Here is an 18180-nt window from a genome sequence, read left to right as displayed (position 1 = left end):
CTGCTCTTCACTTCTGGAGCCAATACCAAGACTTTGGATTATTTGTCTTTGCAGAAAGCAGGTGAGCAGTGGCTGCAGGAAGATGCAGCTGCACATCATTCTACAGTGAATGAGCAGATGTAGCTCTTGTATGCACCTCAGTCAATGCCAAAACCAGAAGGGACTTGAGCTCCAATCATAACAGACTCACTCTCCTACACCTCAGCATCAGGTTCCTTTGTCTTTAACAAGCCAAATTCTTACAGCCATGTGTCCTAATATTGTAAATGCCAGCAGCCCTTTGATTTTACAATGAACAGTTACAGAGTCATTTCCCAATTCCACCAGTCAAGTGGACTTGCTTTAGCTGTCTTGCTTTAGAGATGGTAGAGACTTAAAGAGAATTCAATAGGCAGGTTCAGAATAGTTTAAGTCCACAAAACCAATGGCTTACAACTCATTACAATTCAGTTTACAAAGTGTGCTGGGTTAGAGTTATTTCCTTCAGAGCGGCTGCTTGGGGCTTCTGCTGGAAACAGTCTTGGTAATTAAGGGGAATTTCAGCTCCTGCCCAGCAGCTGCTGACACAGTCAGCGCCTTTGCTGCTATTCATCCCACCCAGCAGCAAAAGGGCTTGAGGTGCACAGAAAGCTGGGAGGGGACACAGCCAGGACAGCTAACCCCAACTGACCCAAGGGATGCTCCAGACCATATGGCATCACGCCTGGCATGTAAAATGAGGGAAAGGAGGAAGAAGGAATGACAGCATCTGTCTTCCCAAGCCAGTGTTACACTATTTCCCAGGGGATGGCTGAGCACCTGCCTGCCCAAGGCAAGTGGTGAATGAATTCCCTGTTTGCTTTGCTTGAGCACATGGCTTTTGCTTTCCCTACTGAACTGTCTCCATCTCAACCCACGAGTTTTCTCACTTCTACTCTGCTGATTCTCTCCTCCATCCCACCATGGGGGAGTGAGCGAGTGGCTGTGTGGGCCTTATTTGCTGGCTGGGGTTAAATCATGACACAAAGGCACAAACTATACACATGCTACTTAATCCCTATGCATTAGAGCATCCCTGAAATAAACAGTTAAAAGAAACAAGCTGCTGAGGAGCAAGTGCCATCCTAACTTTTATAAAGGCCAAATTAGGACATATGAGACAAATGTTCTAAATAAAAAAAAACAAAGGTATTACCTGTTTTAGCTTCATATAGAAAGTTTCTGTGAAGGTTTTCCTGCTGAAGTACCAGAAGCGTTCATTGGCAGGATACACACGCACCACAGTCTCCAGCAGAAACCTGACTGGCTCCACCACTTCAGTAACAACCATGTCCACAGCCACAGTCATGAACACACGCTTATCTGGAACATGAATACAAGAAAAACTAGTCACAGCTCAAATTTATAAACTGCTGTTCAAATTGAAAATCTGTTTCACTAATGACTCTATTGCACCTTTTATTTGTCAGAGTTCTAGGCCCTCCATAACTGTTGCACAGAATGAAAGTGTGCATTAACCATGTGATAACTTCAAAAACAAAGATATCATGTCCTTGTTTTAAAGACAGGGGCAAGACATCACACAATCTCCATCAAACAAAAGGAGCATGCACAGGATAAGGGCACACTGTGAAGTGTAAGGAGCTCTGTTACATGCTACTAGAAATAATGTAGTGTGAAAATCCATCAGCAGGAACAGTGACAGTGGCTGTAGGTAGTTGGATATGCCTTCAAGCAAATGAGCTGGGTTCTGCCTCAGGACAGGAAACAAACTCCAGATTTACATTCCATATTTTTTAATCCCATCAGAGAATGTAAGTTTCCGCAATAAGAAACTGCTATACAATCAAGCACTTGAAAGCATCATTGCCAGCTGCCCCAAGTTGCAGGGGATGAAACTGGCAATCAACTCACAACTAGAAAGAGGAGAACCCCAATGCCTGTTATTCATACTGCTTTGCTGGCTACAACAATGCTTAGAACAAAAAATTCCAACAACCAGGGACAGGCACATCAGCCCCAAACAGTAACGTAACATCTCCAAATCAGCACTGTGCTATGAACAGTTATTCACAACTCTGTGTTGGGCAAGTTTATACAGAAAAATCCTAGCAATGGACTCTTGGAACATAATGTTTCATGGACTTAGACATGCACTGTGATTGCCAAGAGAAAGTGCACACACCAAACCCCTGCTGGGTACAACAAACACACAGATTAGGTTTCACTACCTTTTGGAGTTTCCTCATTAAGTACTACAAACATAGGTGCATTAGGATTCCACATTCCAGTAATGACATAAGCCTTCCCATCAGAACTCTTTCCCATGGATTCCTAAAAATAAAATCACACAAGATTGTATTACAGTTGTGGTTTGAGATCAAAGGGAGGAGCATGGGGATGAGAGACAGTTTTAGGAACCTTAAAGAAAATGAATTAATGGAATAAAAAATTACTAGTATGAGGCAAGTACATGCTTCCTGAAATTCTCAGGAACAGTCCCTATGGATTACAGAGGCCTGTTATTAGCCTCTGTAGATAAAGGGAGGCTGATGTTGCCCCTTTGCAATTCAGTTACAGAAATAAGAGTAACTGTGTTCTCCAGATTTAAATATGGAGAAAGGAGGATGAAAGGAAATCACAAATGTCTGTTTCTGTGCTACAGTCAAGAAACAAACTAACAGTTCATTACAGCAGTTAAATGGACCTGGAATGTCAACATAAATAGAATTCAAGGTAGAGTAAAGACAGGAATTCAAATATAGTAAAATGGTGCTGTATAGATTTATAGGAACAACAACGTTCACACTCATTATAATTTACTCAGTTTTATAATCAATAACAAAAAGGGAAAATCTGAACTGATTTCAGCAAATAAAATCAGGAAAAAAATGAGCTGAAAAATACAATCAGGCCAATAAATGAGTCTGACCAGAGAACTAAATACTGATAAATAGAACCAGCAACACGAGCACAGAAATGAACTAGGCAGAACTGGGACAACTGCAAAACCACAAAAGGTCTGATGGGTTTAACTCTCCCAAATTTGCCCTAAACCAGGACACTCTAGCACTTCATAACTTGAAAATGGCTGTATTATCCACAGAGAGAAAGTAAATTGGTATTATCACAGAAAGGATCACAGTGTTTTGCAGTTCTTTCAGACACAACTCTAAGAAATAGAATATTGTAAAAGACAAGTGAATACTTCAAACTCTGGGCAAGAATTTAAAATCAAATGAAGGAAACAAAGTTTTCAGCTCCTTGTAAAAATAAGAGCACTGCTCTGGCACCCAAATATGAAAGCAATTATTGGCTCTAAATTTTTAGGAAACATGCTTAACATAACACATAAAGCTCAGTTAATTGTAACAACCTAATCTCTGCTTCATTAATTGAACAAAAGTCAGATGCCACAGGTTTTGACATGAATTGAAATGATTTGTCCATCTTATGATTGTAGATATCAAATCCCAGGATTTAAGAAACAAAGCAAAAGATATTAAAAGCTCATTTTGCTGGAGTTTTTTTTCTTGTTTTCAGATGACCTTATCTTATTTAACAGGTTATTAGAACTAAGTATTACCATATCTAGTAAATGCATGTCACTGTTCTTCACATTTCGTCCAGGGCTTAGCAACATTCCAAAGCACCTGTGAAGTTTATTTAAAACAAAACAAAAACGAAAAGAAAGACATATATTAGCTTTTCACAATACAAGAATCTTTGCTTGAACATAATGGACAGCCACCTACTGCTTCTAATTTTAAAAGTACCTTTCAGAGAATTGTTTGTTATTGTTATGGCAACGCTCAGGAAACAACACAATACATGTTACAGAAAAGACAATGAAATTATTTTCCAGAATGAAGATGGCAAAAACTAGCATCTGGCCTGTAAAAACTCAACTATTCCTTAAGACCATTTATAATAATGAGTTTGAAGATACGAACAATTCCTATACATTAGTGATAGACACTGGCAGGAAAAAAAAAAATCAGTTTTCTCCCCAGTTCATTTTAAAAATTATTCTCATGCAATCATAGGAAAAAATACAAATTCATTATAACATGCATAACAGCACTGCTGCAAAAAAATCATATAGCATCACGGACCCTTAAACCAAGAAGTAATAATTTGCTGAATTTTAAGACTTCATTCTTCATTTTTTAAAAATCTGAATTTGTGTGATATATAGGGCCTTGAAATCCTGTCCAATCAATCTACAAGAAAATGCTCTTGATAGTTTTAAGAGAAAAAAACCCAACAAAACAACCAACCCAAGAACTTCCTCAGACATTCAGATTCTCAAACTTCCTGACTACTGAAGGCACAAATCCAGGTCTGAGGTTTCTGCAAATCATCTGTATCCTTCTCCCCTTTGAACACACTCCATCATGAATAAAAACCAAACAGAATTATGTATGTGCAACAATCAGCAAGCTGTCTTCTACAGGTTCTTGAAAAACCTTAGATGTCAAATGAAAACAGAAAAAAAATTGAAAGTAATTGTTATTTGAAATACTATGGAAAATCAGGGTTGTAATTCAGATGGTCTTGTTGGAAGAATTTTTCTTCTGTTTGGTTCTCTGATTATCAAACTGCTTTTTCTCACTGACTTTTAGAAGTAAGTAATATGCTAAACAATACTGCTTGGACATATGAACACCAGCAACTAAAATTTTAATAACACTATTAACTGTAAAAGTCTCAAGATATGCAACCACTACCCCACCTAGCTTTCTCCTATTACATTAGGAGTACATGTCTTTTATTCTTCATCTCATTACACTTAACATCCACAATAGTATTTTCCATTCTCCATAACCTTTCACTACCAGAATCATAAAAATCTAAGTGGTAAATAAAGCAGTAAACAAAGATTTGGATTTATGCCTAGCCATAATGCAGTGCCATGTAAAGCACCCCAGGCAGCTCAGATCCAGGATTTGGATTTAGCCACACAAAACAGATTCTCTGGGAGACCAATTCAGCTGGGCAGAACCTAACAGCATACCTACTACTTCTTGTTCCTGAGGCAGAAACAGCTCAGAGAGAGCTACAATTGATAGTAGTAGGGGGATCACCAGCTCAGCTGCCACAGAGAAATGTAAGGCCAAGATGCAGAAGCAGGCCAAATATTTGTGCCTTTCAAAGACACCAGCTCCCAGATGCTGCTCCTACTGTGCATCACTTAGATGTACACAAGTTCTGATGCATGACAGCCAAAATTTTTGGGAAGTATGCTTCCAAAAGAATGGGAGTCAGGAACAAGTAACCCCTGCCTCTCACAGAAGCACATGATGCCTATGATGCCTAGCAGCATCCTGCTGCAGGAAGAGTCAGGGCTTCTCTTCCCCCTTATTTCAAAGAGGAAAATCAGTTCAAACCAGGTCAGGACCCTCACTTGCAGAAGATGGATTTTACAGAAACAGCTGTCAACACATTCAGCCTCTGACATGAAGGGGCTCAACCACACACCCAGGATTTAAAATGACCTGCACAGGCTGTGGGCCTCAGTCTCACTTCAGACTTGCTGGATTTCTGCACTTAAAGGTGGCTACTGAGCAGCTCTGTGCAACTGCACAGGTTCCACTATTCCACTAATTTCTAGACCAGCAGGAAAAAACCAAAAGAACTGTAATTGTTAATTCACTGATGTATATTTTCATTTATAAAAATACAAATACTACCTATGGATAAGGCTGATAGTATTAAGTTAACACTGTGACGGGACAAGGGGGAATAGCTTCACACTGTCAGAGGGCAGGATTACATGAGACATTAGGAATAAATTCTTCCCTGGGAGGGTGGTGAGGCCCTGCCACAGGCTGCCCAGAGAAGCTGTGCTTACTCCATCCCTGGAAGTGCTCAGAGCCAGGCTGGACAGGGCTTGAAGCAATTTAATCTAATGGAAGGTATCCCTGCCCATGACAGAGCAGGGTGGTCTTTCAGGTCCCTTCCAACCCAAACTATTCTGGTATTTTGTGATCTTGAAGAGTTGCCAGTATTAGTGAGAAACCAACCAATATTCTGTAATTCAGTTCTAAGGACAACAGCCTAGACTTTAACCGAAGGTACACCTACATAACTCAGGATTCACTCTCATGCATGACTGGTAGCAAACTATACCTAAACATCACGGTACTGAGAAGAGTGTCAATCCTTCCATCTCTGAGAATGAAAGGCTATTTCACTCTTAAAAACAGCTTCCTTAAAGGTCCTGACCATTACCCAGAATTTTCTTCCTGAATCCTACAAACAACTGAGACCTGACATCCCCCATAGTGGGACTGAAGCTATATAGTGGCACACATGACTCAGAAACGAACACCATCTCTTCAGCTGCTTTGATCTAAATAAAAACTGGCAAAACCCAGGCCAAACAGGGCAAAAGAGCAGGAAGGGCCAAAGTAATGCATGAGAGCAACTTTCTGGACCACCCTGACTCAACCCCAGGCTCTGTCTGGACATCAGGAGGGAGCACTTTCTCTCAGCAGCAATCAAGTCTGATCTCCTGAAACCATGACAAAAGATTTTTAAGGTCTTTAGACCAGGGACCAAATTTTTTCAGAAATATTTTTCTGCATTGTAATTTCCACTTTAAAGTACTTTTGAAGGCACATTAAATTGCTCAGAAGTTCAGTCTGATGTAACCCACACTCATCTTTCATCAGTTTTGAATTTTAATCTTATCAGGGGTAAGCACATAAAATGACTTACAAGCCCGTGTCTGTCATTCCAATTAAATAACTTGTACACAGCAAAGCTTGTGGTGATAAAAATAACATCTCCAATTGAATAGTCTAAACATCACCAAAATAAAAGCTAATTTTAAGAAAGGTAGTTTTACATTGGGGAGAAAAGCAATAATCAAATGCTATTCATAAATGCCTCATTAACTGAATCCTGAAGGCAAAACTGTTTAAATTAAAATTATACTGAAAATAATTGGGTTTTTTTTTAAGGCAATGAGTAGCAAAAGCCTAATTTTACAACACAAACACAATGATAAAAAATTCTACTGTATACTCCTTGTCTAAAACTTTAGTTTCCATTCTGAAGCAAAAGCTTGAAACCAAGTCAAGAGATCAGTCAGGTTTTGGGAGGGTTGGGGGGCAGGTTTTCTTGATTCTCCTGTAATCCTGAATTTTCTTTTCCCTAGAAGCGAATTCTCCCATTGTTACTCTTTTGCTAAGATTGCCATCTGGTGGCATTAATTCTGTTGTACAATCATACTTTGTGTTATTGGTACATTTTTTTCTATCACATAACTTGCCAAGTCAGAGAAAATAACATTAAATACCATTCTTTCAAAAATCCAACCTTCATTTTTGTAATATTTTTACCTTTCAATGGCCAGTTCTTTGTTTGAAAGTTGCTGAACTGTAATCACCACCTTCTTCTCAATTCCCTGTTTAAGCTTGAAGTACAATTTATCTCTATCCTTCGGCACAGGGCTAAAAGAATAGAAACATCCTTTAGCAGGTATAAAACATGAATTGTTCAATACAGAAAAGAGTTTATGCTTTGTAAATTACAAAGTAATACAAAATTCATTAGATTTTTTAAAAAATACAATCAAAAGAAACCACTAGACTGTATTTACTCAAGAAACTTAGTTTGATTAAAGTTTTTTGAAGATTTCTTACTATCTTTTCCATTTGGAAAGGAATCCATTGAGCATCCCTAGAAGAAATGATGCAGTGAAAAGAAATTCACTTGAAGAAGGTATCCTGAATTTTTATCTTTTTACAGGAAAAAATACAGAGAAGGAAACTGTAACATCCAAAGAGCAGCTTCTTATTTACAGCATGTCTGCTCATGAAAAGAGGTCAAATGAATTCTGTTGCACCACAGTAGCTGTGCATGTGGAAAGTAGCTGTGGGCTTTTTCCAAAGAGATTTCTGCTTTTCCCTTTCCATTCTGATTACCTAAAATTTCCTTTTCCATCATCTTCTTTGACTTCTAAGGAGACACTGAAAGTGTACACATCACTGTCTGGTGTGGGAAGAACAAAGTCCTTCACGTGATCAGATGCTTGTTTGGAAGAACGTTTGAACGCTGTGGAGAAACTATACAAAATCCGGCTGACCTGCAGAAAAGCAAAATCATTAATGTTTTGATCAAAAATAAGGGTGTTTTTAATGAGGCATTGCAATGTTTTTGAAGGTCAAAAATCACTTGCCTCTTATACTGAACACAAATCATGCCTCATGTACCAAAAGCACTAAACATCACGTGTTTAGTAACCAAGCCATTTCAGTAACAGCACCTTCTATTTCTATTCCTGATACATTCCCTGCTCATGTCATGCTCAGTGAGTTAATATAAATTAAGATTAGAGATTAGGAATGCAGCTAATTAGAGGACCTGCATAATGTACTTTTGAAGTTGTATTTTTAACAACACAACATACGGCTTGCTCTGGCAGATGTCAAAACCCAAGGAGATTCCTCCTTTTTCAGCCTCTTTTTCCACCCTAAAAAGTCCTTTTCTCCCAGACTGTCACACAGTTCTTCCTAAAACATCTAGGGGAGAGTACTGTAACATGGTTCTTTTTAATTCCAAAGGTATACATTGCAACTTCAGTATGAAACATACCCAAATGAGGCCTGCAAAAGCCCCACATGTGGCTTTACAGATCTTCCCATTACAGTGTAGTTTGGAATTTTGTTGAAATACTAAAAGCAAAAACTTAAAATCATAATAATATTCATGTATGACTAGCTGCACGTTCTGCAAAACTCATTCATATGTGCTAACACATTTTTAAAGGCATTATATACCATTTCCATATTGGGAATGACCTCTTCAAACACTGCTTGAATCCTTTTTCCCAGTCACTGCACACCATAGAATACTTACAGCTTCTTTAATCTCACAGGAGAAAACATGGATCTGGAACTCTTCTGTCCCACAGCTGCTCTCAGTAAATGCAAAGCAGTCACTCTCTGAAGTCCCATTTTGCCCTCTCACACAAAACAACACTTTATAGATGGGAAACGAGGCTATCTCCAAATTGTTCAATTGATTAATTATTCTGGCAAGAAAAGGAACAGGGAAGATCAAAGGAACAGGTCAGTAAAACAGTCAGGCCTACCTAGAAGGCTTTTCTGCAATTAGATAAACAAGGATCTAAACTCTAATTATTGCCAAAGTCAAGTAGATGAGATGGGCAGCGGGAACAGAAATGTTATGTTTTAAAAATTTAAGGTGTAAATGTTCCTGGTTGTAACATTGACTTAATTTCTTTTATATGCCATAATACAGACAAATACAGGACCTCTAGATCAGACAGTAAACAATGGCCATTGCTTGTGGAAAACACAAAAGAAATGCAGAAATCGCAGAAAACCATAAAAACGTGATTTGTATACAAAGATCAAAGAAAATGCAACACTGAAAAGAAATTTAAATATCTGTTTAAGAAACAGTTATGAAAAGTATTTTGAAATCAACAGGACTATACAGCTTAGCAAACGCTGCCATATTCAGGTGAATATTTAGCACAGATCTAAGACTTCACCCAAAATTTTAAAACACTCTCAAACACAAAACCCAAAGAATATTTCAGAAACTTAAGAGCAGAAGTGGTGTTTCAGAACAGATTGGTGAATAGTGACTTTTAAAGAACAAATGTTCTCCTCTATCTTTCATTACTTGTCCATATGTACATTCATGTCAAGGAGCAATAAACATCAGTCACCTAAAACCCCAAGTCTGTAATAATAAAAATATAGGCCTAGTCTAAAGGCAAGAAGAGCCCTGGGAGGATTCAGCACACTGTAATTTTGGTGGGACATAACTGGAACCTCAAAGGACAAGTATTCAGACACCAGGTATGAACACACTCCTCAAAGCCAACACTAGTATCACCTAAGCTTTGATGGAATGTGTTATGTCACACGTGGATTCAACTTTCCAGATCTATGCAGGTTCTTTACTGATCTCCTCTGAAATTAAAGATCAAAGAAACCTGCTGTTGTACTTGCAAAACAACCCTCCTGAATGGCCACACTGAGTACAAAAAATAGGCACAGAACACCTTACATCTTGTGTCTGGGTTACTGTTGCCATTGTAGAAGCACACAAATGAAATATTTTCTGATGTCAAATGAAACTCAAATTGGGTTCAAAGAAAAAAATGGAAGAAAATAATAGATTCTTGAAGGTCTTTCTCTTCCTCCACAAGATGACAGTCAATATATAAACACAGCTCAGGCAAGAAAGGAAAGCTAATCATATCCTTTAGATACCTTGATATCAGAGCTTAAATATAAACATCGTGGATATTGAGATTTTCCCTACCTCTGGATGCAAGACTGCTACAGGTGCATGTTCAGTGCATGCTGACTAAGAACCTTTGATTCCCTCATCACTATTACAGACCCTTCTCACATGCGGAAAATAAATATTTTCCAGTATCTGGAGACTGTCAGCACTGGCCTCATGAGGCAGACATGAGTCAGAGCTGGCTTCTGCACAGCAATGGCTGGAAGCAGAGACTGGCACCTCAACTCTGGGACATAGATGGGAGAGTCTAAACTGACACTTCTACAGCAAGCCCAAGGCCAGAAGGACTCCTGCAACACATGCACCTTGGAAGAGCTGACAGACTAGGGAGGTCAGGAGAGCACAGGTATTATCAGCTCTCTCTTTCCATTATCTCTTTTATTATCATATTTGAACAGATATTGAGGTAGAAAGAGATGCTTTTGCTGACACTGTGTGGTAGCTGGTACCACCAGCCATGCACTGCGTGGTCAATCTGAGCACACATTTTGTTGCTTCAGAGGAATTTCTGAAAATTATTTGTCTTCAGCAAGAACCTCAGGCACAAATCCAGCAATTCTACCTCCCTGTGCAAGTAACGAAGTGAGAAACCTCTTCATAAGTGTCTGCTTAACCAACAAATGAAACTCGTGTGTTACCTTACAGAGCCTTCTGGAATGTTTGGAACATAGAGAGTTACAGGTAAAGGGGCTTGACTTGAGGACTTCATGCTTGCCATGGCATGTAGAGCTTCTGGTTCATTCCGTGGGGCTGACACCTTTGTGCAACCCAAATAAGTCAGTTTGTTAAACAACACACTGTCCTCTTCCAGGGGTTCACTGGGAGAAGATGGCCTTGGTGCAGAGACTTCTGAAAATGAAGAAAATGCTTCTTTAGCCATTTGCTTTTATTTCCACACATTTTTTTCTTTCCAGTGAGTTCAACAGCAAAATCTCCTACATTTTCCAGGAAAGGACATGAGAGTAGACAGTTCAGCTCCAATAGCAAGAAATCCATTTGGCAGCTTAATATTACTGTGAAGTCTGTTCTAATCTAATTCATGTTTCCAAGGGTGGCATGGGGACAAACTGCATTTTGATTCTCTTTAGCACCACAGGAACACAGCACAGACATTCTGAATCTTTCTAGGCAGTCACAGAATCATAGAACATTAAGGGGCTGGAATGGACCTTGAAAATCACCTAGTTCTGACCCTTTGTGCCCTGTTACTTATATTCCTTATTACTAGATACTGCCATAATACTTAGAATCATGAAGGCTGTAAAACTGAATTATTCTTGTTGGGACTGGAGTGGGGTGAGAGAAACAAATCTACAAGTATTTCTTTGTTCATTCATGCTAAGGGTTGGGTTTTGTTTGAAGAATGTCAAACAAGAAGACAGTAAAGTAAGTTTCTCAGAAATACAGCAGACATGTAATTAACCGAAGGGTGTTTCCATTTCATAGAAACTATTTATTTTATTTCCAACAGATGCTATGGGAATTAGCTGACACAATACCACAGAAGTGCCCGGCATGCTACTGAGGTAAAAACAATTATATTTTAAAGCACAAAAAGATGACCACAGCCTTGTATCCCTAATATATGTAACAGAACACATGTATTTTTATATGGCAGGCTTTTTATATGTATCTAAAAAGGCTATAATATATTTTACTTAAAATATATACAATATCATTTACATAAAATGTAAATGTTATTTCAGTCCTCCCCTTTTCATGAAAGCTTCAAACACCAGGCAAGTACCACAATCGTTCTTAGAAAACATCAAATCCTAAGCTAGCCTTACTGCTACCTGGTGACAGCATCAGAGATGGACAGTTCAATCAGTTTGCTCAGGGTGTATTTCATTTGCAGGCAGCACTGTCCATGAATGCTGCCCTGAAATTTCTCGAGCTCCAGCAGATCCACCTCAACTATCACCCACTCAGCAACTCATACAATCCTCAGTCCCAGCTAATCCTTGGCTGAAGGAAAAATTAACATTATCCTGACCAAAGCAGAGCAGCTCAAGGTACCAGTCTGATGATCATCTATTCTTATCTATAATCTTCAACTAAAAATAAGAGGATGCCCCCAGGTACTCTCCAACATAGTTTTGGAATGAAGCTCTGGAAAGCTTTATACTCATTTTATGGTTAACTTGAAACTGCATAAAGAAAAAACCTGCCATGTGTGATGAAGGGGGAAAGAACTCAGGCAATACCTGTAGCAGAAGGGTCTAAAACAAGCTGCAAAGATGGCTGGGTTGTTTGTCCTCCTGACCCATCTGCAGTGACCTGGCCACTGCCATCACTGAATCCTTCTGGGAGTGCAGGGACACACTGGTCTTTCTCAGAATCCCGCAGTATCTCTTCCATTGCCTTCTCCAGCTCCTCATTTCCATCTGATAATGCCTATAAGCAGAAGGAAATGACATTTCTTGAAGGTATTTGTAGCTTTACTTTCATTATTAGTTTTCAAATATATAGTTTTACTAATTGCAAAAGTTAAGAAAATTTGCTGAATGAGACAACAAACCAAGAATCAATAAAATGGAATCAAATATAATCCAGTGTCACATCCCCTTACATAAAATGCAGATGTTCTCATTGCTAATCCAAAAACTATTAACCCAAAAACTAGAGTTCTCTTAGAACAACAGATTTGTGTATTTAGAGCCTCCATTCGGACTAGAGATAAATAGACTTTGCTATAATTAGTCTTAAAGAAAATTTTACTTTCTTAGTCATAACCTAGTCCATTTATGTTGCTTCACCAATTTTCCCACACATAAAAGTGGTGCAAGCCTAAGGAAATGAAAAAAAATGGAGATACACACTCCTTAAAAGAAAAACAAGTACCAGCTTTTCAGACAAAAGTAAACTAGAGTCCATGCTGCATCATGGATTCTGCCTCCAATTCACCAGCCTCTTCCCAGACTAAAGAAGCAGATAATGTCTAATATAGATAGAAATTATCAGCTGTAACTGTCAGAGTACTGCAGTGACAGACTAGGCACTTACTGTCATTTCAGGGGCAACAAATTCCTGTTGTTCCAAGCAGAGCAAAACCAGTACATTGACTACTACAGCTCAAATGGCTAAATCTGTATTTAACCAATCAGCTGTCACCCAAGTGCTAAAACATTCTGCTATTTAGAGGCAGAAATCTCTTAGAAAAGGTCTTACTCATGCCTAAAGTAGCACTAAGCAGGAAAACTAAATTAGAAACTAAAGTGCAAGAGATGGTGTAATCTAGTCCTATATAGACTAATTACATGCTTTTAAGATAACAGTCTCTGACCCCTCAATAAAGAATATTAAGCTTTAAACTGAATCTCATTATTTCTAAAGTCCTTCACTAATGTACAGAATAGAACAAAGCTAACTCCCAAAAGGAAACTTGAACTGCCACTTTTGGACAGATTTGTTTAATCCAAGCTGTTATTTTCACTGGAAGTCAGCAAGGACAAAAATTACACTCTAAAACTCCCCTTAAGCACACACCAATTATGCACTCTTGCCATCAATACAAACCTTGCTACACATTTAAAAGTAAAGTCATAGCAAACCTTTAGCTGTGGCTTCTCATCGTTTTCAGAGGCGTCCTCAGATTTCTGATGAACCAAGACAAATTCTTCATTAATTAACGTGGATACGGTCTCAGGAATCCTGCTGGCTTTGCTAAATGATGTTTTGACTTCCATCTCAGGTCAGTATTCTCCTCCTGCTACCAGAACCTAATAATGACAAAAAAAAATTAGTTTTTATGCTGTACACAATATGTTAATAAGTATAATATAAATTTATGGTGGACTAATATAATACTTAAAATTATACTACTGTATTTCTCAAACTCTGATTTCATTGGTATAAGGAATCTTATGATTTTTAGGCTGGTGTTTAAAAGTCCTATGATTTAACAGCAGTGGCTGTTATTTATGCATATAGATAACACATGAAGAGGGTTCACCCCAGAGCTTTGTCTTCCCCTGTTTTTCATCTTCCAGAGTCTGCTACCTCCACTTCCCTAATTTGTGCCTTTAGTTCTCCATCATACAGGTATCTGCCTTACCCAGAGTGTCACAAAGGTCATGTGAAGATTCAGATTATCTGATGGCTAATTTCCCAAAAACTGCATACTAAGTGTATGCTCTCCACATAAAAAAAAATTATTTAGCAATCACTTATGTTAGGGGCTTTTGTTATCCTTTCTATCTATAGGTGGTGAAGTCAAAAGTGATAGTAAACCACAATGAGATCCTTCTCACCTAATTTCCCTGAAAACACCTGCAACAGTTAAAATTAATCACACCATTAAAAAATATAAACATAAGCAATATAAACATAAATATAAAATATAAACAATGAAACTATAAATATTACGGCAACCAAGAACAAGTTTTCCCATCTCTGCACAAGGAAAAAAATCTAGAAACAAAGAAAGGGCAAAATAATGTCCAGTCTGTAAAAGTTCATATAAAAATAGAGCTGAAACATTCCAAGCATGCCAGCATGAGGACACCTACAGTAGGTATCCACCAAATAAAGCCAGCATGCCCTACATTAACTCAGAATGTATTCCCTCACTCCTTAGAGAATAAAGAGCTGAATTTTAGACTTTCTGTATTTTAAATGCATCTATTTTTATATTTTCTGTGCCAAAAAAGGGGAAATATATTTTCAGACTTTATATAAAGAGCATGATCATACACATGATCTACTTCCATTCCAGTTTCCTGAAAAAATACTTCTCTAGCTGAGTGCAGGGATGTATTGTGCTTAGGAGTCAGAGTTCAGGTGAGTCACACACAGCACAGGGGGAAAAAATCTGTGACTGTCACCTCTGAGAGGCTAGAAAGTGCCCAAGGAGGAACAGCTCAAGCCACAGCTGCTGTGAGCAGGAACAAGAAGAGGTTAAGCTTCACCCTGCTCTTCCCAGCAGCACCAAGGAGCAGAACTGCACCACTTATTTCTCTTCCAATTCCAACCACCCAGTGATCAAGAGAAGAATGCTGACTTAGGTCTAGCTAAAGGGAACCAGAAAAACAGCACATGAAAGAACAAAGACATGCAGGTTCTCCACCATTGTGAACAGGTGTTACTTATGATGTTAGCAGGAACAGAAAGTTTAGCAATTTCAAACCAAAAAAAGCAAGTATGGGAACTCGACAACTTTCAATACTGTAGTATTTTCTATCATTTTTGAAACTACATCAACATGCTTTTGCCCTTTCAAAGATTTGGCTTAGCATAACCTATATGCAACTCCTCAAAAAGCTCTTTCCTCTCCCTAACCAAGCCACAGTTTTATCTATCAACCCAGTATTACAGGTAGGAAACCCAGAAAAAAGAATTCAAGTTCTTTAGATAAGTGACTTGTACGGCACAAAAACTCATCAGAAGTCTCCTTATAAAAAAGCCTCCAAACAACAGCTGGAATACTCAAGAGAGTGGATACAAATTTGCATGAGCAGATTCACACACTCTGACACCTTCCACATCTCCAGACCAACCACAAACTCACAAGCAGGAATATTTTCCTGACTAATTATGTAAGCTGAGTTCTACCCAGCCCACAAAATGGACTCACTGCTGCAATAGGTTTTTTTTCAAGTTTTTTAAAGCATCTTTGCTTTAAAGAAAGACAAGGCTTGACTACACAAGATTTTAAGAATGTTACAAAAAATGTATCAATTTCATGTATTTTTAACAAGTGTTGTAAAAACATTGCTGAAGAGCTTGTTTGCAATAAACAGCAAATCTAGCTCAAAATACTAATTTCAAAGTAAATCCTCTATATGAAAGTGAAGGTCAGCTACTACACAACTCCTTAAAGGCAATGAAAGGCCATCAGTTATGGTCCCCAAAACCAGTATATCCTGAAGAATCTTTATCCTTGCAGTGACATCAGTACTGGAGAGAACAGTAAAGGTGACTGTCAGCCACATCAGGAGCAAAGGTCCAGGCTATCAGAGACCCCTCTTTCTCCCACTGCACACCTTGACAGTTTTTTGTGTTTTAGCCTATTTAAATTTAATTTTTGATCTTATGGGGGAGTAACACAGACACTCCAATGTAAAATGGTTCTCCTTTATCATCAGTCAAATGCAGATTGCTAACATCAGGTTATCACCAATTCTTCTTTCTGCAATGAAGTAAGAACCAACAGGCACCATGTGAACTATGAAATGTTTTCTGTAGCAGTATTTCAATAAAAAAGGAGGAAAAATGTAAAGTCAAATGCAGATTGCTAACATCAGGTTATCACCAATTCTTCTTTCTGTGATGAAGTAAGAACCAACAGGCACATGTGAACTATGGAATGTTTTCTGTAGCAATATTTCAATAATAAAAGGAGAAAAAATGTACCATTTGTAAAGCCAAAGAAAAGTAGCATCATGCAAATACAGAAGCATACTGACACACTAAATACTTATTCTTGCCCTGCTTGGGTAAAAGGAGTTTTAGAGAATTTCTACTTCCTAAATATTAATCTGAAAGTAATGATTATAAACATGGGATGACTGGAGGAGCTCCTTATTCAAGTCAGATAAAAGCAACTGCAAGAAAGTGTATGGTATGCTGTGAAATTGAGTTACAAGGCCTTTAATGTGTTTAAGAGTGTACTCCAAGTCTGCCTTTATGAGCAGCTTAAACCACCACAGCCAGTGCAGACACACACCTTTTTCTACACACAACTACATTAACTGGACAAATCAGCACCCCAGAACCCCTCATTCCACTCCTTCATTACAGACTATTCCAACCTACTCTCAGTGTTCCCCTATCCCACTGCAGTACAAACAAAACCACTTAGATTCAGTTTGGCAGTAAAACAAACACAAGCAGATCAGGCATTTGGGAAAAGCTTTATGCACCATATTTTTTGATCAGTCTTTGACGAAAAATATGTTTTAATGCCAGAGACAAACTATCATGACCAAGTTATTTCTTCAAACTAAACAATTTCAACTCTGATATAAATTTTACTCAAGAATATAGCTGTGATTCTTATGAAGACTATTGAGATTCACACCATTTTAAGTAGTAAGCTACCTAAAGAGAAAAAATTTCTATTTTTTCCTTGTAAAGACACATATTCTTAATATTTCAGCTAAGCACTTTCGAGGAAAAGCAGTAAAAAGAATAAAAATCTCTCCAAAAGAATTATGTATTAAGATTTTTTGAGGCAGAGAAAAACATCTGAAGACTTTTTTTTCTTTTGTAACAAAAAGAAAGACACATGCATTCTGGATTTTCCAGTCACCAGCACTGAGTGGATGGTCACTCTCATTTCCCTTTTGTCAGTAGCTCTAGTCCTCTTTTTTACTCACCACCAACTTATTCACTTCAAACCTCCCTTTTCCTACACATGTAAAGAAAAAATGACAGCTGACATACTACACACGAACAAAATCTAAGAACAGACTCCTACTACTAAACTCAAGCACCTGCTTTTTTTAATTGTCCTTTCTGAGAAAAAGTTTAAAGGTTTAAAGTTAAGAATGTGAGCATTTATTTCTGACTGCATTAGTCAGAACATAGACAGTTGTTCAGTCTAAAATCACATCAGGTTTACTCCCTAATGACCTCAACAGCTGAATGCTGGCTCAGAATCCTGAGGAATGAGGTTTAGCATTTGCTTTACCAGTTTAAAGCTTCTGGGAGGGCAGCAACCAGCAGTGAGGAGCTGACAGGACAGGAAAGAGCAGATCCAACGCACTTCAGCTACCTCAGCTCCAAGGCCTGTTCCTTAGCTCGAGCTGCTGGTGGAAAACACACTCTCTGTTCTGCCAATGCTGATCCAAGGATTGCAACCTCAGGTCAGATGGTACCTTCCCAAATCCTCAAAGCCAGCTTCTCCAACAGCATCTTCCAAAAGTTGACAACAAATTCTGCTGTCACAGTTCTCTTCACAGC

At 38.3% G+C, this 18180-nt stretch overlaps 1 protein-coding gene across 3 annotated transcripts in view; it reads right to left on the bottom strand.

The window, feature by feature from the left end:
- RABGAP1L (RAB GTPase activating protein 1 like) overlaps window positions 1-18180 on the bottom strand; it is a 224452-nt gene that overhangs the window by 190801 nt on the left and 15471 nt on the right. For all 3 annotated transcript variants that reach the window (XR_005629957.1, XM_039730176.1, XM_039730177.1), the window contains exons 2-10: window positions 13830-13997; window positions 12483-12672; window positions 10914-11124; window positions 8848-9022; window positions 7914-8074; window positions 7329-7439; window positions 3566-3632; window positions 2211-2313; window positions 1175-1341 (exon numbers count right to left, since the gene is read on the bottom strand). Coding sequence is in view for 2 of the 3 variants with exons in the window: in XM_039730176.1 (XP_039586110.1) it covers window positions 1175-1341; window positions 2211-2313; window positions 3566-3632; window positions 7329-7439; window positions 7914-8074; window positions 8848-9022; window positions 10914-11124; window positions 12483-12672; window positions 13830-13964 (1320 nt within the window). In the remaining variant the exon portion in view is untranslated. The remainder of the gene's footprint in view (window positions 1-1174; window positions 1342-2210; window positions 2314-3565; window positions 3633-7328; window positions 7440-7913; window positions 8075-8847; window positions 9023-10913; window positions 11125-12482; window positions 12673-13829; window positions 13998-18180) is intronic.

The sequence above is a fragment of the Passer montanus genome, unplaced genomic scaffold (genome assembly GCF_014805655.1).
Source record: "Passer montanus isolate IOZ18808 unplaced genomic scaffold, ASM1480565v1 scaffold71, whole genome shotgun sequence".
Lineage (NCBI taxonomy): Eukaryota > Metazoa > Chordata > Aves > Passeriformes > Passeridae > Passer > Passer montanus.
The sequence above is the reverse complement of the archived record's forward strand: the minus strand, read 5'-3'. Positions and strand labels throughout refer to the sequence as shown.